Source organism: Columba livia, chromosome 15 (genome assembly GCF_036013475.1).
Source record: "Columba livia isolate bColLiv1 breed racing homer chromosome 15, bColLiv1.pat.W.v2, whole genome shotgun sequence".
NCBI lineage: Eukaryota > Metazoa > Chordata > Aves > Columbiformes > Columbidae > Columba > Columba livia.
In genome coordinates, this window is record NC_088616.1 from 8,285,713 (window position 1) to 8,306,504 (window position 20,792).

Below are 20,792 nucleotides of genomic sequence, written 5' to 3' on the forward strand. Positions count from 1 at the left end.
CTGATTATAACTATCGTTAATTATTATAACCATCATTGATAGCCACTACAGGGCAAGGGGGAGGACCTCACTGGTAGGGGGGTGAAGGGGTCATCCTGCTAAAATAAATGCTCAGTTCATTAAACTGGGCACCGTGCCAGGCAGGGAGAGACCCCAGCTGATGGTCAGACAACTTCACCGGGTGCTGTGGGGGTCTCACGGCCCTGGCAGTGACCATGTCATGCCTCAAGTGGCTCTGACTCTGGGGTGGCTCAGACCTGCTGGCAGGAATTATCTGTACCACAGCACCTCCAGGCAGCGGCACAGCCGCTCCGTGCCTGGCCAGCACTGCAGAACTGGAGACATTGGCAGGGTTTAACTGGGGGGAGCCGGGAGAGGGGCGATCACATGCTTGTCTGCCTGGGATTAGATGTGACTGGCTGTGCCAAGGAGCCGTGCAGGCCACCGGCACACTGAGCCCATGGCCCCTGGCAGTGGGAGCCAGCCGCAGTGGCCCTGAGGGCTCGGTGGGGACGGGTGGCCCCAGATGACGTCCTACCTCCTGCCCCCTGGCCGGGACCTGGAGCACTTTGATGGGCTTTCTCTCATTTACTGGTAAGCAGGGCAGGATGCTGCCACACTGGGAACGGGGCATCACTTGGCATCTTGGACCCCATTTTTGGGTAGCAGCATTTGAGAGATGTGTTCAGTGATCCCGCAGCTTTTTGCAGGGTTTAATTCAATCCATTCTGGTGCCCCCTCTATCAAGGGCAGGGACTCATAGGAGTCCCACAGCACCTGCATCTGAGCTCTCCCGGGATGGACAGTGCACAGGTGAGGCTGGTATCAGCCGGGGTGGGGAAGGTTATACTTTGCAGGCAGCAGCTGGGGAGGCATCTACAGCCTCTGCAAGCAGCTGTGGGTGTTCTTGCTCCTGTTGCAGCCCCAGTGCAGGGCTCTCCTGTATGACAGAACCCATCTCCCTGAAGGGAGATTTGTGTCCACCCCATGCTGGTGCCCGGGGACAGGTAGGTGTGGAATGAGGACCCCCACGTGTGTGCGGGGAAGACAGTAAGCATGGCTCAGGGGATGGGAGGTGACGGCAGGTGCTGGGTGGCTGCAGATGTCTATGTAGGGCAGAGAGAGCCGGCGGGAGCACGGCTGCGGCTGGGGACAGGGTTCAGAGCGTGCGGCTTTAGCCGATTAACTGAGGGTCAGTGGGCCGGATCCAGAGCCAGTGGGGGGCCCAGAGGGCTCTCAGGGCCACTCTGAGGTTTGGCAGAGGCTTTCTTGGGCTGGCTGAGCCTCAGCGTCACCCCAGGGACTGAGAGGCCAGGGCACCTTGCAGCCACTGGGAACCATGGACGCTACCGAGGCACGATCCATCTCCTGCTGAAGTAGGTCATTGGAGCGAGGGCTGGGGGGTGGCAGCACCCCATGGGGGTGAAGACAGGCTGGTGAGGGTGGCACCCCTGGGGTGACAGCTATCCCTCACCCAAGAGGTCTGTTTGGGGTGCTATGCTGATGCTACCCTGCTGCTTTTGGGTGCAGAAAAGGCAGAATCTGTTGCTGGTCAGAAGGAGGTAGTGCAGCACAGGCTCAGCCTCACTGGATGCATTTTGGGGAGCACTGCCAGGCCAGTATCAGCAATGGGTGCCGATGCTATGGGGCTGTGGTGTGTGTATGGGGGCAGAGGGAGTTGAGGCAGCACCATACCCCTTCCTGGCCGCGTCAGCAGCCTCACTGGGATCCCCTGGCACCACAGGGCTGGTAAGCCCCACTTCCCTGCGCCTGCAAGGCAAAAATACTCAAAACCCATTTTCTACCTCAGAAATCTGTTTGTGTGTTGGGGTTTTGGCTTGAAACCTCCTCCACCTTATCCTGTTGGGATGTGCTTCGTATGGATGGAGAGACCCAGCTGAGGGGTGTCTGGTTTTATGCCAGGGGACCAGCCCCCATATGTGACAGGTACCAGATGCACTGGGTGGCCTTTGGCTGTCTGGTGGCTCCACCATGATGCAGGGCAGGACAGCAAGCAGATGGCAGGCAGATAACATCACAGCTCTAATAAGTATGGCCCCACTCTGCCACTGATTAAAAGATTAATTTTAGAGTTTGAAGTAGGAATTTAACAAATAAACACGAGCCACGAGCAGGAAATCACCTGGCATCATCGGGTCACAGGGTGGCAATTGATGGGATGTGTGGCTGGACCAGCAGCTCATCCCTGAGCACCGGTTTCTCATGGCGGTGATGCCGGTGTGACCCTGTGGGGCTCTCCTGTCTGGCTTCGCTGCTCTGCAGAGTGGCTGCCGGAGGCTATAAGCGGGTTTAGCAATGGTGGCTTTTGTGCAGAAGCTTTGCCAAACCCAGCAGGAAATAAAACAGCCCTGAAGGTGGCCATCAGTGCCAGGCAGGTCTTGTGGCTGGTGGCCGGACCATGATGTGTGTCCTGGGTGGGTGGTACCTGCTGCCAGCTCCTCACTGGGCACAGCTGGGGTGCAGGACCAGCTCCGTGCTTCCCCCAGTCCTCTTTGTGTTATTATTCCTGCCGTGATTGTGGCTTCTGCTGGGGTCTGGGTTTGGGCACAGAGATATTTGCAGCTTGAGGATGAGTCAAAGCTTTTTCCGACCAGCCTCTCCCAGCTCAGTGGTGTGTTCTGAAATCTTTCCTAAAAATGTTATTTTCCTGTCTTCCCATTCTCAGTCATTTCCCTTCTCTCTTTCTTTTCCTCTTTTTTTTTGTTACACGTTCACTTGGGTGAGTTCTCTGCCACTGTTCTTATATTTTACCTAACCGGGGACATTAACTGATTTGCCGCTCCCCAGGGGAACTGGAGACCCCAACCCCGAGGACAGGCTGGTGGCCTGGATGGCAGAGCAGGGTCCGCAGCCCCCACCAGTGACCATCCCCTGTTAATAAGTTTATAACCAGTCCAATCCCACAGCCCAGAGGATTTAGAAAGGCAGGCAGGTTTATAATCCTGTTAACCCTTCACAGGAGCTGACGCCCAGATAGGGGCCACAGTGTGAGTCCCCAAGCAGAGCATCTCATGGGAGGAGGAGGAGGGAGGAAGTCTTTCCTGCATGCGAGATGCCACCATGCCTTGATCCTGCTGGGGCTAAAATTAAGCAAGATTGTTCAAGCTTTCCCTTGTGATTATATTTAAATTGCTTTAATTCTCATCTCAAGTGGGTACATGGGAGGTCTGGGCTAAACAAGATGTCAGGGGACAGTCATCTCTGCTGGGTATGGGGTTCTGGCATAAACACCTTTCCCAAAAACCTCTGGCAAACCAAGCCTGACCTTGCTTCCACCTGAAACAGACTCCTAATTACTGATGGAGAGGCTAATTAAAGAGACCCTTTTGCCTTTTCCTCAAGCAAAGCCTTGAAGAGCTGCATGTTGATGGAGGGGCAGCAGGGACCTGAATTTTAGACAGCAAATGTTCATTGGGATCAGTCCCTTGTGCTGAAGAAATCTGGTGGCTGAGAAGGACATTCGAAAGCGAGGCGAAGTTTGGAGGAGGGTGATAAAAGCAGTTGAAGAATGGAAAAGCCTGGCCAGCAGTGGGAGGTGGCATTTCCATCTGCCTGTGGCCTTAGGGACTTGGTGGTGCTGGCTCATGGGACAGATGCACTGGGAGAAGGTGGTATTCCTCCTTGAGGAGTGAGGAGATACATCCAGCCCAGGGTAGAGACATCTTCCTTCAACAGATGGAGAAGCATTGGAAAACTGCCTTGGCTTTAAAAACTCCTGGCCTCTCCATCTTTAGACTAAAAAGCAGACTTTCATTCAGGCAGGAATGAAGCGTGATCCACCACTACAAGGAGTGGGGAGATGAAATGTTCCCTGGGAGTCACCCTCTGGCCTCTGTGGCTGGAAAAGACCTGTGCTCAGCTCCAGGGAGTGGAGCTGGGGCGGTGATGGGGGGTTTGTTAGGATGGGGTATGGTTGTTGCAGTGTCTGTCTTTCCTCAAAGAAAGAGCAGGTTCCTTTCCCTTATGGCCTGGAGGACTGAGCCCCTTTGCAAGGGACACTGTAGAGATGAGGCGCATGGCAATGACCAGGGCTGGCTATCCTCTCCTTGGGGAGGAGAGGATGGGTGTGCAACCATGCAGGTGGTGGTGGTAAGCAGTTGCTGCCCCTGGGCAGGCCCTCCTGTCCCTTGGGATCCCCCTCTTTGCTCAACAGGAAGGGGATGAAGGAGCACTGAGGTCTGCACAGCAATGGGGAGGAGGAAGGTGCCTGTAGGGTGCAGAGACATCAGCATGTGACTGTTAGCAGAAGGACTCATGGGGACAAGCTTTCTCCATGAGTGGTGTCACCAGAAAGAGGCAGGACCCCTGGGGAGCAGTGCCACCCCACCAGGGCCAGCAGCACCTCTTCATCTGCCACCCCTCCTCTGCCTGCAGGTGGGTGGCTGGGAGCTGCTTGTGCCCATGGCTGGGCAGAGGGAGCCACCATGGGTGCATGGAGCTGCCAGTCCCTGGCTACTCCCCACAGCACCTGTCTGCATCCTCCACCAGTAATTCCAGCAGTGTGGTATTGTTTATTCCCTCTTCTGTTCAGACTTGTCTGTGAACATCCCTGAACTTATGAGCTCATCTGAAGCGACTCCATGTGTAATATTTATGAAAATGATGTGGGCTGTGCTGTGACTGTGGACAGTGTGCAGTTGCTTTGCAGCTCCTTAGCAGCTGATTTCTTTTGATTTATTATCAATGCTTTGTAGCTGATCCTGTAAGCAGCACAGATGCATTTTTCTGTTTTCTAACCAGATGTAAATGAGTTTTCAGCCTACTCTTATTTTGTTTTGTCATGACACAAACACTGGGTCATTATTAAGCAAGTGCTTGATGCTGCCTGGGCAGCCCTTTGCTCCCACCACAGCTCACAGCGTTGGTGAGATATGGGCAGAGACCATAATGTGTTGCCCTGACTAGGGCAACCTTCCACCTCAAAACTTCTTATGGTACATTCTGGAGCTGGAAGCTTTCAGACAGACTTCACCGCTGCTGCAGGATGTCTCTCCACCTCTAATTCCCACCTACACGAACCTGCTCGGACCCTGTTCCTCTGCTAAGCTGCACGCAGAGGCTCTCTGCAGACTCAGTGATGCTGCTGCCCAGCTCTGGCATCCTTATGCCACTGCTCTGCTGTGCTCAGGATCCTGCTCGGAACAGTGACTTGGTCCTGGCCCAGATGCTGTGGGGAGAGGAGAGGTGTGTGCTGCCCAGTGTGGAGGGCAGCGGTTTGGGGCCAAGTCACCCAGTGAAGGTTGCCCTGGATTGGGCATGGCCAAAGCCAAGGTTGAAGCTCAAAGGAGTCAGAAAACAGACCAGGGGAGAAATGCAGAAAGGCCTTTTATCCACAGACAGGCTGAAGGCTGCTTGCCCAGAATGTCCTTTGACCAATGTAGAGAGGAAAGGTGGATAATAACATAGCAGTGACTTGCATCTACTCTTGGTTTTCTGTTGGGTAGAAAAGAAACTCTCATCAATTTTGTTGCACCTCTACCTAAACCGTTGCTTTATATCTCTGATCCTAATGGTGCTTTCTAAAGCAAGAAGACTGAAGTCTCCTGCCCTGGGCACTGAAGGGCAGGGAGCCTTGAGGCAGCCCTCCCCTCAGGCCTGGCTCCAGTGAACTCTCCTGCAGCCCCTCTGAAGCTGGTCAGGGAAGTCACCTTGTCCTGTTGGCATTGCCTCCAGCGCTGTGCTATCCCTTCCCTTCAGCAGTGCTGGTTTATTCCAGCCAAGGCTCTGGCGTGTGACTCAAAGGGGTAATTCTGTGAATTAATTTATTAGCAGAGTCTCGAAGGATCTCAGAAAGTGGCACATTGAATTTTGGTGGTGGGGTGGAAAGTGGCTCTTACTGGGACTGGGATGATTATTAGTACATTAGAGGACTCGGAGTATGATCATTGGTGTAACTGGCAGGAGGCTGGTGGGTGAGGGCTGCTCGGGCATCCTTTCACAGGTGAGCTGCTGTAAAAGGCCACTCTAAGGTTGACATGGTGCTGGGGTGCTCCTGCCCCTCAAGGAGCTGTGTCCTGGTGTGGACCAACCTCCCATCACAGGAGAAGAGGTGTGGTGGGGGGTTAGGGCACCCCAGAGGATTTGAACTTGTGTGTCTGCTCTGCCACAAAACTTCCTGGCCAGTCTTGACCAAGTAGTACCAGAGCTGGGAGTCACCAGGTGCTTAGACCATCCTGCCTTAATGGAGCATGATGTTTGGCTCTCCGTGCCCTGGATATTGTCTGTGAGATGGCAGGAGAAAGAACATTTCCCCACCATTGGGTCAATGCGAGGTTGAGCAGCTTTGTGAGGCTCCTGGTGCAGGGAAGGCTGCAGCCATCCAGCAGACTGGGAAATGGCCCCACATCCAGCCCTCCACGCTTAGCTGGGTTTTGCCAGAGCCTTTACACAGACATAGAGTAGGTCCTGGCCATGCCTGGCTTCGGTAGGGTGCGTGTAATGTACTGCCAGATGCATCTGTGTTTGGTGTCTATTTGGCACTATTTATGCAAATTTTGATTTTTCAGCTAAATTAATTCATTTCTTAGGAGAGTTTTGGCCACCTAAAGGTCTGGTCTGCTCAAGTTTCTTATATTTCATCTGAATGCTCCCAAATGGAAGGCCTTAAAAAAAGGGGGGGGAGGGGGGGAATGACACACAGTTTAAATGCAGGAAACTTTTTGCATTGTCATTATTTTAACACACTTCCAACTTGCCCAGCAAGGCTTCACATGACTATCGGGGAAGCTCTAGCTAATAAAATTAGTTGTTTACACATGGGATACAGGACCTGCATCCTCCCACTTCCCACAACTCCAGAGGAGCATGTTTCCTGGGAATTCCTCTTCATTTCACACCGTGCCCACCAAGATCACAGCCCTGTTCCTGCTGAGCCCCAAGGTGGCTTGTTCCAGCTCCATCCCTGCTCGCTGGCCAACTGTGGATAATCTCATTTCTTGTCTCTGTCTCCACATCCCACAAAACAGGGGTCACGCTGCTTCTGCAGCTGGGTGGTGTGCATCAAGACAGGAGTGGAAGATGCTGTTCATAGGCACATCATACTTCTGACCCCCCAACAGATAGTGGAACAGCTGAATTTGCTTTGTTTTAAGGAGAAAATGCTGTTGACTGGAAAAGATGCTAAAAAAAAAAAAAAAAAAGAGCCTAAACCACCCTAAACCCCTAAGTGCTACAGTCTGTTATTACTTCCAAAGCTTTGCTATGGATTTTAAGGTTTTAGGGATGGTAAGCACACGTCCTGCACTGAACGCTGCCCTCCATCCCTGGAAGGGCTGTTCCAGAAGATGCATAATAGGATGCATCCAAATAATTAGCCCGTTGTGTTAATGATGAGTGTGGCAGCCCTGCTCGGGGGGGGCTAGGGAGCTCCCTCCCGACTTGTTCAGGAAGGCACTTGCGATGGGCTGTGTTGGCTTTGGCTTGCATAAGCTTTAATCTAAAGTTGGAGATGTTTTTAGCTGATCTGTGTTAATGTTGGGTGGAATTAACATGCATACGGGGAGACCACGTGACCCCCTCCGGCCTCCCCCCCCTTTTTTTTTTTTTCCCTTTTTTTTTTATTTTCCCATCATTTTAACGGATTCCTGCCAAATCAGAGTGGCTGGAGCCCGGCAGGGCTGGGCTGCCGTGGCCAGCAAGATGCCCGCCGTCTCTGTCCTTTACAAGGGAGTCATCATCATCAGCAGGTAATTCCCCTGCAGCCGGGGCAGGAATTGAGGAGGGGGCATGAGGCAGCCATGGGGGTCCCACCGGCCACCTTCCTCCAGAGAGCCAACAGTGATCTGCTGTAGCTTCTCCAGGAGCAGGGCTCGGTGGCAGGGATGGCTTGCATGCAGCAGAAAGAGCCGAGGACATCATGACCAGTACCTGGTTTTGGGTTTCTTGCATCCCTAGCATTAGCAAAGCTTCCGTGCCACCTTTTGTGCATCGGATTGGGGATAAAAGTTGATTGTATCATCTAGGCATCTGCTTTGTAGAAACCTCTGTCCTTATGTTTCAGCCCGGTTTGAGCTATTTCTGTTTATTGGTGGTGGAGATGCCTTGGTGATTTACTCAAAATACCCTGAAAATCCTAAATTCAGCCAGTCTGGGCCCAGGGCTGCTATGGCTTTCTGGGATTCCTTCAAGCTCTGTTTTCTGACAGACAGTTTTTTGTCCAGTCTCTTGAATATTTGAAACATCGCAACAATAGCAAGGCGGGGGGCGTACTTTTAACAAGGAGAAAAAGCTTCTGGTCTGATTCTTAGAGGTGGGTGTTACTGGCTTTGCAGAATAGCTTGATATTTTGGATGCCTGAAAAGAGAAGTCCCTGAGGTTTATTCCTCTCCTGTTTTCCACCAGACTGGAGGAGCCTGTTGTGCCCCACAGTGTTGTCGCTCCTCAGCTGCATCATGATTTGGGATCAGATATCAATTCAGAAACTCCTTTTCTCTTGAGACTTACATCCTGGGAAGTGGAATGTTTTGGGACTGCCCCCTTCCCCCCACCACCCAGTTTCCCATCTGGCACACCTGGCTCTGGTTTCTCAGATCAAGGTCCATCCATCTTCATGTTCACCCATCCTCAGGGGACTTGACCACCACAGGCCACCCAAGGAGGAGAAGCACTGGTGGTCCTGGGTTTGGAGTCCAGGGTCCCCAGGTGGAGCTGAATGCTTTCGGTGTCATTTATTTGGAGCACCCCCCTTGCCAGACTGTGTTTCTGTGGAGACTGTGGGGCAGTTGGAAGGGTTCCTTGGTGCAGGGGAAGCTCAGGTGTGTGATGCTCTTGCACCCGCTTTGGCTTGTGAGGAGAAGCTCCCACCCTCAGCCTGGCGAGGCTGGTACGTGAAGCGGCTTGGCAGATCTTGCACCCCCGCTTTTCCAGACCCCCTGCCAGAGGGATGGAGGCTGCCTGCATTATAAAACCTCTGGAGCGGATCGTGCCCGGCTGTCTTCATTACAGGCTGTCTGTATTTGTGAAACTGCTTTATCCCCGGAACATTGCTCCGAGCTCTGATCTCATTTCCCGGGAGCTGGACAGCTGTCCAGCCCCGTTAATCTGGGGTAATGAATCACAGATAGGTCCATGAGATTTGCTGGGTGGGGAGGATGATGTCCAGCCCTGCACATATTCTCTCATTTATCTGTATAAACTTTGAGGGGGGTGGGAAGCAGTTGCTTTTTGCCAGTGCGGGCTTGATGTGCAGGGCTGTGTCCCTCAACCTGCATGTCTACATCGTTCCATGGGCAACATCTGGAGCGGTGGGAAGGATGTCCTTGTGCACATGTTGGTTTGGCATGTTTATTTTAGCCCATTAAAGAAAGATGTCTTTCTTCTCTCTCCCAGGACACTCATGGGACCATACGGGATGGATCGAGCTGTACATTGCTTTGATTTCTACAACTGCGCAAATGGGCTGGGTGAGTACAGAACCTCTGCAAGGGACATTGGGGTGGCCTGGAGCAGCTCAAACATCCCACTGGGCCCCAGCACCTGTGTTGTGATGTGCCTCTATGTGAAGTCAGATATCTCACAGAAACACCAGTTCTTGTGCCTGTGTCAAGGATCTGATAGCACCTTTTGCACCTGGGAGGTTAAAATAAAGTCAAAATCCTGACTAGTTCCCGGCTGATGGTGAACAGTCACAGTGCTGAGAGCTGTGCCTGGAGCCAGAGCCTGTCCCTGGAGCAGAATGTGGGGGGGAAAGGCTTTTCAGAATGTTATGATTTTTTTTTTTTTAATTTAATAATAAAAAATAAATGAAATTCCAAGCACTTCCCAGATGACTGCCTTGCCCCACTGCAGGCAGGCTCCCCGGGAAGCGCCCCTGATGGGTGATGCAGGGCGTTGCAGCTCTCCTGGAGACTGGGCCGTGTGAGTTGTTTTTGGAAAGTTTGGCTGACGGGTAGGAGTATGAACACTGAGCGAGTCAGATGTCCTTCCACAGCGCTCTGAACATCAAAGCGCAGAAGAAAAAAGAGATGGTCATATACATGAGAACACGAGGAATGGCCACAGGTTCACGAAACTCAACCAGGAAGAATCCAGCGTAGCATCTCATCTGACCTCTGTGTATCCAGCAGCATAAACACTGATGCCCTTTCATGGACGTTACAAAAAATTGCAATCCTGCATCAGGATTTCTCGGGACCCACCATGCAGTCTCCTCCATAATTTTAAATTGCGAGTGCATCATCCTGCAGAACAGCTGTGGGCCCTGTGGTGAGGTCCCTGGGTGACTGTTTGGGGACCTGTCCTGAGAAGTTGAACTCTCCACATTTCCTGAGACCTGAGATTAATTATAGATTGTCTGTTTCCAGCTCTTGGGCTTTCTGCCATGGAGGAAAATCTTTGCTGACTCCTCTCCTGGTCTTCTCTTCATGATGTTCACAGGAGCTCAGAGAAATGTCTTTGCTTGGTGAAAATGATGTTTTAATCACCAGAGGTGGATTTGGTTGAGTTGATGGGATTTAGACTGTTGGGTTAGATTAGCTCATTAAAGGAGGAGACCTAGAAAAGCCTGACCGAGCTGATGCTGACCTCTGGGAGAGGTTCACAGATGCTACAGCCTGTTGCCAGCCTCTTTGCTGGGTCCCAGTTCTCTTCCTTTCCCCCAGTCTGTGGCCACAGGGTCTTTGCAGACACTCCACAGGGTCTTGCAATGTGCTGCAGGAAGGTATAACAATACGGATTTTCTAATGCCATCATCAGCTTTCTTCATCCTCTCTTGTGAAGCCTGAAAGACCCAAGATGAGCAATTTTCCTCCAGAAACCATCCCTCCCTGCTGAGGAACAAGCAGTGCTTGTGGGAGCCCCATGTCTGCCATAGGCGTAGCTGCTCAGAACATGTTTTTGGGGAAAATAAAAAGGTGCCTCTGTGAGCTTCTTATGTTCAGATGCAGGTGTTATTCCAGCAGAGTTTCTTTAGGGCAGCATCAGCCAGTGTGGCAGGTCAGCATTTGGCCCTAGGTCTGTTGCTCTGTGGCTTTAGGTGGAAACCCACATGTGAACCTCAGCAGAAGTTCAAAGGGGTTACCGGGCAGCTCCTAAAACCTGAACTTTGAATTAAAGAATCGCCATCAAAGGGAAGTGCTGATTAAGAAGCATTTCTCAGAAACACTGAGATCCCATTATCTTGACCTTGATCTTCTTAGGACAGGGCAGCGGGTGATTCACCTCCAATCTGTCCCTTCCTCCAGACAGAAAAAGCTGGCCAGGGCTGCAAGATCAACAGGGGGATTAAGGGAAATGTAATTGAACATTGCTAGCTTAGGTGCAAAGCGGGCAGTCTCTCTCTGTGTGGAGACTGCCGGGACCACATGGTGAGGTTGGGATGCTCTGGAGATGATTACAGTTGGGCTAAACAACCAGATTAGCCAAGACACCCCTTGACCCCGTGGTACAGAGCTGCATAGCGAGCTAGGAGCAGGTAAGATTACAGCCTGAGAAGCTGAGAACTGCAACACTGGCATTAGTGGGAGTGGGATTAGATGCGCCAGAGAGGCTCAAAGGTCTTGAAGAAATTTATAGGATCACTAAGAATCTCAAGAAAACACTGTCTTGGTTAGTCACCTGTATGCCCAGCTGGAGTTTTCCCATAAACATTTATTCTCCAAAGGAGAAAATACTGGAGACATGGGCACCAGCTCCAGGACCTTTGCCAGAAGGGAAAGATTAAAGAGAGAGATCCAAAATAGGCTAGATTATCTGCCCCTAAGTATGACCTAATAAGCATTATACTGGGACTTTGATGCTGTGATAATTAAAGAGCCGTTATTTACCTACACTGGGTCCCAAATATAAATTCATGTTTATAAAACATGAAGACTCCCAGGAGTGCTGCCACCACAATCTTTGATGATTTGGGTTTGTTGCAATCAGTCCAGGCTGTCCCACGGCTCGATCTGAACCCAAGCAGGTGTGAACCCTTCCTGCTGCTCCTCCTCCTCCCCACCCTGGTGGGAACCCCCCAGTGCATGTCTCGGGGGGCAGGACCAGCGTCCACAGTGCCTCCGTGGCAGGGTGATGGCTGGGTGGGCAGACCCTGACAGTACCCAGCTGGTTTCTCAACAAGGGAGTTAAAAGTCAGGACTTTTTTCCTCCCTCTTGTCAAAGTTTGAGTGTGTCTGGGATGAACACTGTGAGTAGTCACTGATTTTAATAACAAGATGGGATTTTCTCCTGACATTGTTGGGGATAAAGGAGGATTTGTAGATACTTCAGCTATATTAAGCCATTATTACAATTGATTTGTGGACACAAAAGGGAATTGAGTCATTATTGATTTGATACCTTGGCAGAGGAGCCCATCGGAAGCAGGTCCTGTTGGGCTGCTGGGTGATGCTACAGCTGTGCCTCTTCTGAAATGCAGATTTTTACATGAATTGTCCGATACGTTTTATCATTCCTAATTATTTCATGTTGTGGTGTGAAGAAAGACGTAGGACGCCTTCTTGAGTCATCACCTTGGCTTAAGGCAGACTTCCGGTGTCCTCCCCATCCCAGGGCTTTCCCAAACCCATCCCACATGTGAGCCTGCTTCCCAGGGCGTCTCTGATAGCTGCTGGCAAAGGCCACCAGCAGCTACCTCAGCCCGGTCAGGAACCGAGACCCTTTCCAGCTGAGCATCCTTGATGATGAGCAGGTTTTACCTTCTGTCAGAGGGCTTTGGGGCTGCAGCGTCTCTTCCCAGCTTTGGCCCACAGATGCCCAACACACCCCCATGCCCTGGGGAGGCTTGTGCCACTTTGAGATACCTCTTTTGGGCAATATTTCCAATTTCAGTTAATTTATTTTAAAACACAATGGTGCGTATTTCTGAGGTGTTCTGCTGTGAGTCCCCAGTGCTATCAGTAAAATAGCTCCTCAGAGATGCACAGGGGTTGTATGGTTCATATGTGGTTAATGCATTAAGCCCAGGGAATAAACTCCAGCACTCAGATGGGGCTGGGGTTTTGTGCTTGGGACAAGCGGCAACTGGTGCACATAGGAATGAAATTAAAAATTGTAACCATCTGGCTTTAATCACAATTTTAATGTAAAGGTGACTTGAAAGACAAGATCTTTCCCTAGAGGTAGCTGAAAGCTGTGATGGTCGTTACAGCAGAGCTGGGGATACAAAAGGAAGGGACCTAGGGATGGAAATAGTGCCATTGTCCCAAGTAATCCCAATCCAGGGTCCACTCCTCTTCTCTCCTGCTTGTTTCAGAAAGGGATCTCAGGTTTTGGGGAAGAAGCTGTGCTCTGCTCCCGTGGAGGGAGGTGTTTTTTGCATGGGGTCACTTTGTGCACCCCAGGACCTCCCCAAGGCTGGAAGCAGCTCATCAGCCCAGGGCAGCAGCCAGAGGATGAAGCTGCCGTGACACTGGCAGTGTCCCTCTCTGCAGTGCCGCCTGTCCTCAGTGTGCCCTCCTGTCTGGAGCAGCAAAACGCCTGACCGGCGGCTCTCAGGAGAGATTTGTTAATTAAAGCTGGGCTTTTTAATCCTTCTGTCCACAGCCTGGATCTTCGAAGCAGGACTTAATGAGCCCTGGAGAAATAAGTCTCTTGGGCCTTTTCCTGCCAGCCGGCTTATGCAGGCCATCAGGGACATGTCCCGTGGCTGGAGAGGTGGCCATGCAGCACGAGAGCCCTTTGCCAAGGCACTGTTATGGGGTGTTTGAGCTGAACCAAAGGTCATCTCTGCACCCTGGCTGCTCCTCCTGGCTCCAAACATTGATAAACTGTGGGTGCTCCTGATCTGCAGCTCTGCCATCACTGGCGGCTTCAAAGGCTGTGGTGGAGATGCTGCTGGAGGCTGGTAGGCAGGTGGGCTTGCAGCAGGGATGTTCTCACCACTGTAGTGAACCTGGGGCTTGTCCTGATATTGAACCTCAAAGAGGGTGTCCTGGGGAAAATGCTTGTCTCCAGTAATGTTTCCTATGACAAGGATTATCAGGGACATGAGTAGAGGCTGAGGCATTCACAGCAGAATCAGATCCTTTCCCATCAGTAACGAACTTGGGCTTGGGGAAGGTGGTCGCTCCTTGCCTGTGCCTTTCTCAGAAGCTTTGTCTCTGTAGCTTTTGCTCCAGACAGGTGCTACCAGATGCCTTTAGCCTTCGTGTTGTGTCAGCAGTCACATCCTTTTGCTTCTCCTGCTGCTTGTGTGGCTCAGGGGACACATGGGGCTTTCCACAGATGGTTTTTAATGAGGGTGTCAGGTGGTGCTGGGGTGCCTGGGAGCTGTACCCAAGGCTGCATCCCTCTGAGACAGCCTGTGGAAACTGCTTTTCTTCTGCTGTTGTGCCATGGGCACTTCTTTTCCTCCAGGTATTAAGGTAATCGGTGGCATCAAGGAACTCACGGGAGAAGAATATGGAGTTTATGTCAAGAGGATCCTTCCAGGGGGTGTTGCTTACGCAGATGGTGAGTTAAACATGGCGCAGAGTACCACAAAATCTGAGAAAAGCCAAAATCCAGTGTATATGTTTTATATGTTACCTTATTAGACACTTCAGGTGCTTCTTCCCAGATTTTCCAGCAGTTGGGGCATACTTTTCTACTGGGGTAATCATTGTAACATCTGACAGCAGCCTTGTCTTGATTTCTGCAGCATAGATATGATTGTTTTGTGTTTTTAAAGCAAGACCCATCTCTGCCTCACAAAGAACTTCACTGTTCTGCCTGTTCTTTCCCATGTGCCACTGACTGCCTGTAGCCCCCAAATGACGGGAGATCCTTTTGCAAATTCAGCTCTGCTCTAGGCCATTGATTTCATTCTGAGCATCTTCAAATAAGGAGACATTAGGCAGCACATTGCAGAGTTCACCTTTCATAACTTAAGCCAGAAAGATTTATTTATTTTTTTCCCAAATGTTACAACGTAATTTTTCCATGTAATAAAGAAAAAAAGTCCAGGACAGGTGGATGTGCCACTTGTGGTTTTTTACCTAACCTCAAACTGAATTAAGTAAAAGCTTTATTGCATTTTCTGGTATTTACTTTCGTAACTTCCTACAGCAGAGGAAGTACTGCAACACTGGCACAAGTTTTTCAGGGAGGCTGCAGAAACTTCATCTGTGAATGTCTTGAAAAACAGGTTGGATAAGCATCTCTGGAACAACCTATGCATATTTCATCCTGTCTCTGGGCAAAGAAAGGAACTGCCCAACCTCTCCCAGTCCCTTCAAGCTGTATTTTCTGCAGTTTCTATCCATTATTTTTCTTTTCTAGGGCGCCTGCAGCCAGGAGACCAGATCCTGGAGGTCAATGGCGATTCCCTAATTGGGGTTACAAGTGAGAGGTACTATATCCAAACGGAAATCTTGCATTCCTGTTGCTTTTGTATAATTCTGTGAAGTGGTTTGGGCTGCAGGTTGCACGGAGGACACCAGCACCATCGCTTTGTCTGCACTGTGACACAGCCACGCTGTTCCCAAGAGCCAATTTGGGAATTAGCAGATGAAAAGTTTCTATATAGAAACAGACCAGTGGACACAAACTGTATTTGTGAGATATTTATACATCCCCCCAAAATGCTGGGCTTTTCTAACAGCTCCTGGCACTCCCACTCCATCTGCTGCAGCTTTCCCAGCAAGCCCCGCAGCTCCCAGCACAGGAGATTAGCCAGTGCCTAAGCCTGGCAGCACTGCTCTGCATGGGGGTTCCCTCCGGAGCTGCAATCCAGCCCCTCAGCTCCCCAGCAATAAAATAATTCACTGCCAGAGGAGAAACTGCGTTTTGGGGAGGCCCCTTTTCAATTAAAGGTGGTGCCAGCCCGCTGCTGCCTTCCACTTCTGAAGGCAAGAAGTGTGCTTCTGCACAGTGTGCTCAGGATGGGTGCATGCCTGGGAAAGCAGTATGATGTGTTTTGCCTGCTTCCAAACTCCCAGAGAAGCTGGGTTTGATGAAGGAGGTCCCCGAGGACATCTCTGCAGCTGCAGGGAGGCTGTGTCTGGCCCCCAGCACACTGTCCTGGCTCCCATGGGGACACATGAATGAGAAAGTGGCCATCCCTGAGATGGAAACTTCCCAGGGGAGATGTACTGGGAGGTGTTTGCTTACCGCCACGTGAACCTTCTGGGTCTGCTTTGTTATCAGGGACTTCTGATTTATTGCAGAAGTGGGAAAATAAGGCTGTGACTTGCCTGCCCACCAGTCCTGCTGCCAAGGCAGGGAACGGAGCTGTTCCACAGGCATCCAGGCGACAAAGATCACCTGGCTGCTGGCAGGGTTTGCCCAGGCCATGGGCCTCTGCCCAGTTTGCCGTGAGCTTTGACACATGGCCAGGTGAGCTCGGTGGAGCACCACTGTGAGTCAGCATTGACATGTTGTCGTTCTTTTCTTGCAGGGCTGTGGACATCCTGAGGACAGCATCAGCCACCAGCCACATGCGCCTTCTCATAGCCCGCGACGATGACGCCAGGTAAGGAGTGTCATCTTGTGCTGGGAAGGGGGATCTGGGCACTCATTGGCATCGTAGCTATGGACTGCTTTTGAGCTAACTGGGCTCAAAGCCCATGGTGAAGATGGAGGTGGCAAAGGGTTTTTGATAACTGTACACCGATGGGAATGCTGTGGAGCTGTAATGGGGAGGAAAGCAAAGCTGGTGGCTCCCAGCTGCAGACCTGGCTCCCGCCCAGCCTGTGTTGGCTCTGCAGGGCATCCTGGCATTGAGCAGGTTTCCACATATGTTTCCCTATCGAAGACCAGGGCAGCTCCAGCCTCAGTTGCAGGGTGGCACAGGCTCCTTCAGCTCTGCTGTGCAGTGCTGAACTGCTTATGGTTTATCACATCCTGCACGGAGCTTTGGATGAAGACATAGGGACAGCAGAATCTTCCCTTTCCTTTCCAGTTACGCATGTTGAATTAAGGTCTTTCTTCCACAGAGGATTCCTCCTTTCCAGCAAGAACAGGCAGTTTCTCCCTGAAACTTCTCCCCTCACCACTCCCTGGGAAATCTTGCTCTCTCTAGAGATGCTTGGAGGACTCACAAGTAGAACAAAAGCGTTTGGTTTTGTCTTGGCTGGATTTAAGTTGTGTGGGACAATGATGGTGTCATGAGAGAGTGTAGGGTTGTGGAAACCAAGGGATGGGATCAGTGAGGTCTTTTCTTGCATTCCCCAGGAGATCTGGTACAATGTGCACGAGCATCTATCCCTTGAACAGAAAAACAGGTCTGGAAACTTGAGGTGCACCAGGAACCACCAAAATGAAGTGGGTTTAGGCAGAACATTGTTGTGGGCAGGCAGGCTGGTGGGGCCGAGGCTTTGCACTGCGTATGGGTGGCTGAAGATCACAGTTATCTGCTCGATGTACCCGCATCCCGTTAGCATAGGAGATGGTGGTTTCATGCCTTATCCGTCAGCAGCTGTGGAGTGTTACTGCCTTCGCAGAATAGTGAGAGTGCTGTAATGACAGGGTTGAGACTAATTTTGACGTAGTAATATACTGGTGGAGGAATTATTTGCTGTTAATGACAGACTGCTTTTTACCTACAGTCTTCCGGTGAAAAATAATATATCAAATTATTTTATTAACTGCAAGTCCTTCAGCAGGTGCTGAGAAAGCACTGGGTGAAGCAAAGAGGTCACCAGAGCTCGACTTGGGAGTTTGACCTTCTTTTACTCTGAGTCTGAGTAAGGATGTGCAGGATGTACTTCTGTGCCACAGTGGTCCCCTGTTCCTGCCTTAGCGGGAAAAGTGGCAATGGGTGTCTTGTGATATTCCCTCTCTGGGTGGCTGTTACTGGGGCTGGTGTCCAGCAGGAGGGACAGGTTCCCACACTGAGCAGTTCCCTGTACCCATCAGCAGCAGGACTTGCCCAGGAAAACACTTAATTTCTCAGCCAGAGCCCCCAGAGCAGGTCTTCTGCCTTTGCCCATGCCAGTCTGTTCAGGCAGCTCCTAATATCTTAAATTGCAGCAGATGTTTCTTAAAACATACGCATGCATGGCTTTGTTGGCAGCTCCAGCTCCTTCGCACATCTGTCCACAGTCCCAAATTGCCCTGTAAAGGGGCTGCTTGAAAACCAACTGCAGAAGACTCTGGGAGCACAGTGAAACTTTAAGTAATTTATTTGGTCTCCATTTGCTATTGGTTATCTGGTAAATCTGCAAAAGGTTAGCTGGTGGGAGAGTGGGGAAGTAATCAGTTTATCTTTTTTTTTTTTAAAGATTTGCAGAGATTTCACTTACATAATCATCTCACAAACTGTTTAATACACAAATACATATCTCCAGGATTAAGGGCTGTGGAAATGGGGGAAGGATTTTTCTGCTTTCTACATTTTTTTTCCCCTTTAGTTTTGTCTTTATTTTATTTATGCCCTGTTATCTTTTAAGTTTCTCCTTGAGCGTGGGCGAGCAGACACAGCCCTCTGTCTGGCTTGAAATGGGCTCTCTGACTCCCCAGAGACTGTCAGCTCTGGAGGTGATACCCAAGGAGATGCTGCACCGTGAATTCCCATGAGCTGAGGGCAGCCTTGCCACTGCCCAGCAAAGTGGCTCACAAGACACAAAAGATGAAGGAAGACACGGGGAGGAGTGTAATGCAGTGTATTTACAGATTCTCGCATGCAGGTCACCTTCATAAACCCTGAGTGCATAAGGCACGCTAGAGGAGGAAACACCATGGCTCTGGGTTTGGAAGATGATCCAACCCACCTGCCAATTTTCCCAATGACTCAGCTGAGTAGCATTTTGTTGTGGTTGCCATTGGGTGAATTTGACTCATAAATGCTATTATTTTTCCCTGGAGTTAATTATAGGCCCAAATTACTTGTGCTCTTAATGGAACTCAGTCCTGGCATATATAAGATGCATGTTTTCAGCCTGTCGCATCAGACATGCTGCAGAGAGCAGCAGTAATGCTAGGGCTTAAAGCAGAAAATTCAGATTTAGAGCTGGACACACTGGGTTTGGATGAAGGTTGGATCTGATTTTTGTCTGTCCTCATCTTTACCTAATGAGGATAATTTTATTGCATAGACATAATTATTGTTTATTCATTCTCAACCTGAAAGTTACAATAGTTCCTCATTTCTATGCGTTGCACAGATATCATCCTGGTCTTTCAGGTTTATCACTGTGAGAAAGCTGGTCTGCCCTGCACCTCCTAGTACTTACTTGATAAAATGCTAAATACATTGCGTCTCTGCATGATATGCACAGTCATCTTGGTGAAAACAGGTTATTTATTAATAGGGCTTGCACAAGAAGCAGTCAGGAAAGCATTCTGCTTTCTGCAACTGCATAATCAATGTCAACCAATATCCAGGAATCAACAGAGAGGCTATTGCTTGGAGTCCATGCTCAGCCTGGTGCAAATGCAAGGTAATTAATCCATTTTTTCCTGCGAGCCCTGCGTGACAGTGGCGGCTCAGCCCACTGGTTTGTTTGAGCACTTGGTGCTGAACTGGAACACCGCGCTGAGGTTGTCTCTTGCCAGCCTGGGGTGTCCCAGGGTCATTGGGGAAGAGCACGTACACTTTTCCACAGAAGCAGAGATGCACTTGTGCACATCACCACTTCGGAGGCATTTATGGAGAAGCAAAGCCCAGCAGTGGCGCGATGTGCTGCCCAGCACAGCTGGTGGAAACGCCACAGCTGCTGCAAGCTGGGCGCGAGAAAATCTGCTTTTGTGATGCTTTTGCAGGGCTTTGGGTTCACGGTTCCCATTGACCTGCAGGCTCTGGGTTTTTTTTGAGACAAGCTATTAATTTATCTGGTGTCACAGGCTCCTTGTTCTGTGGTGCCCCAGCTGTGGTGCGGAGCTGAGGTTTCCAGACGCTGTGCTCTCTCGTAACCTTTGATGTAGGACTCACCCTTTGTTCTCCCAAGAACAAAAGGGCAGGACAAAAAGGTATTATGAGATAAAACAACAATATTCTGCATGAAGATTGGTCCCCCGCTGCTTAATCTGCAGCAAAGTCAGCCTACAGCTGGCTGCTGCTGGCAAACCCCATTATCCCCCTCCGCACCGGGGGGCTGGCTGAAGGCTGTGCGGGTCTGAGCCCTGTTACAGGCATCCTCCAGACCTCAAATGTCTGTATCTTAATTAAAAAGAGCTGGAGAATGGATTGTTAAAATGAACTTTCCACCTAATGCAACCCACTATTTTTTTTAAAATAAAGCTGGGCATTTTAGTGTTGCAGACGTGTGACAACTCAAGCGTTTTACTAAGAATCAAATTTTAAATATTAAAGACATCTTCTGAAGTCTCTTAGTGTCTCAAAGCACAAAGCAAGGTGTGTTGGTATTCTTTCAGCATACTTGTTCATTAATTGGTAATGTTTGGGCATTGTCTGCCCGCCTGCAAATTCCTTCAAATACAACACTGAGCATAAAATTAATTATTGGGAGATTGACACCAGAAAGTGTATTCCTTGCTGCTGGAATAAGCATGTGCTTCAAGTTAGTCATGTCTTTATGTCCTTGGTGCAACTGGGGTTTGCAGTATTGACCAACAAAGCAAAAGCTGGGACAGTTGCCCATGATGTAGCATTTAGTCACACCATCCCTACAGCAAGGCAACCCTGGGCTTGGAGCTCATTGTTTGGGCTCCTGAGCAAATAATGATAAATACTCCTTTGTGGATGAACTTAAGGACATGAAATAAACAACAACAAAGAATGTCCAAGTCATACCCACTCTTGCTTATAACAGAGTTTGACAGCATGGATCAGTGATTGGATTTGCATTGTTTAGCAGGGTTTAAAGAACATAAGAGCTGCCAGACTAGTTGCATTTGCATTGACTAAGAGTTCTTTAGCCATTGTTTTAAGTTCATAACCTGTTCTGTGCTCTGAT

The 20,792-nt window shown here is 50.2% G+C and overlaps 1 protein-coding gene across 3 annotated transcripts in view; it reads left to right on the forward strand.

The window, feature by feature from the left end:
• The first annotated feature begins 394 nt into the window (after positions 1-394).
• Positions 395-20,792, forward strand: part of LOC106145767 (syntaxin-binding protein 4) — a 42,520-nt gene continuing 22,122 nt past the window's right edge. Inside the window, exons 1-5 of one of the 3 annotated variants that reach the window (XM_065030976.1) lie at positions 395-594; positions 9,349-9,422; positions 14,314-14,409; positions 15,217-15,286; positions 16,334-16,408. In XM_065030976.1, coding sequence (XP_064887048.1) covers positions 527-594; positions 9,349-9,422; positions 14,314-14,409; positions 15,217-15,286; positions 16,334-16,408 — 383 coding nt within the window. In that variant the 5' untranslated portion in view covers positions 395-526. Of the gene's footprint in view, positions 595-885; positions 1,008-1,244; positions 1,377-9,348; positions 9,423-14,313; positions 14,410-15,216; positions 15,287-16,333; positions 16,409-20,792 lie in introns of those variants that run through there. The other 2 variants (XM_021291963.2, XM_065030977.1) reach the window with 2 other exon arrangements.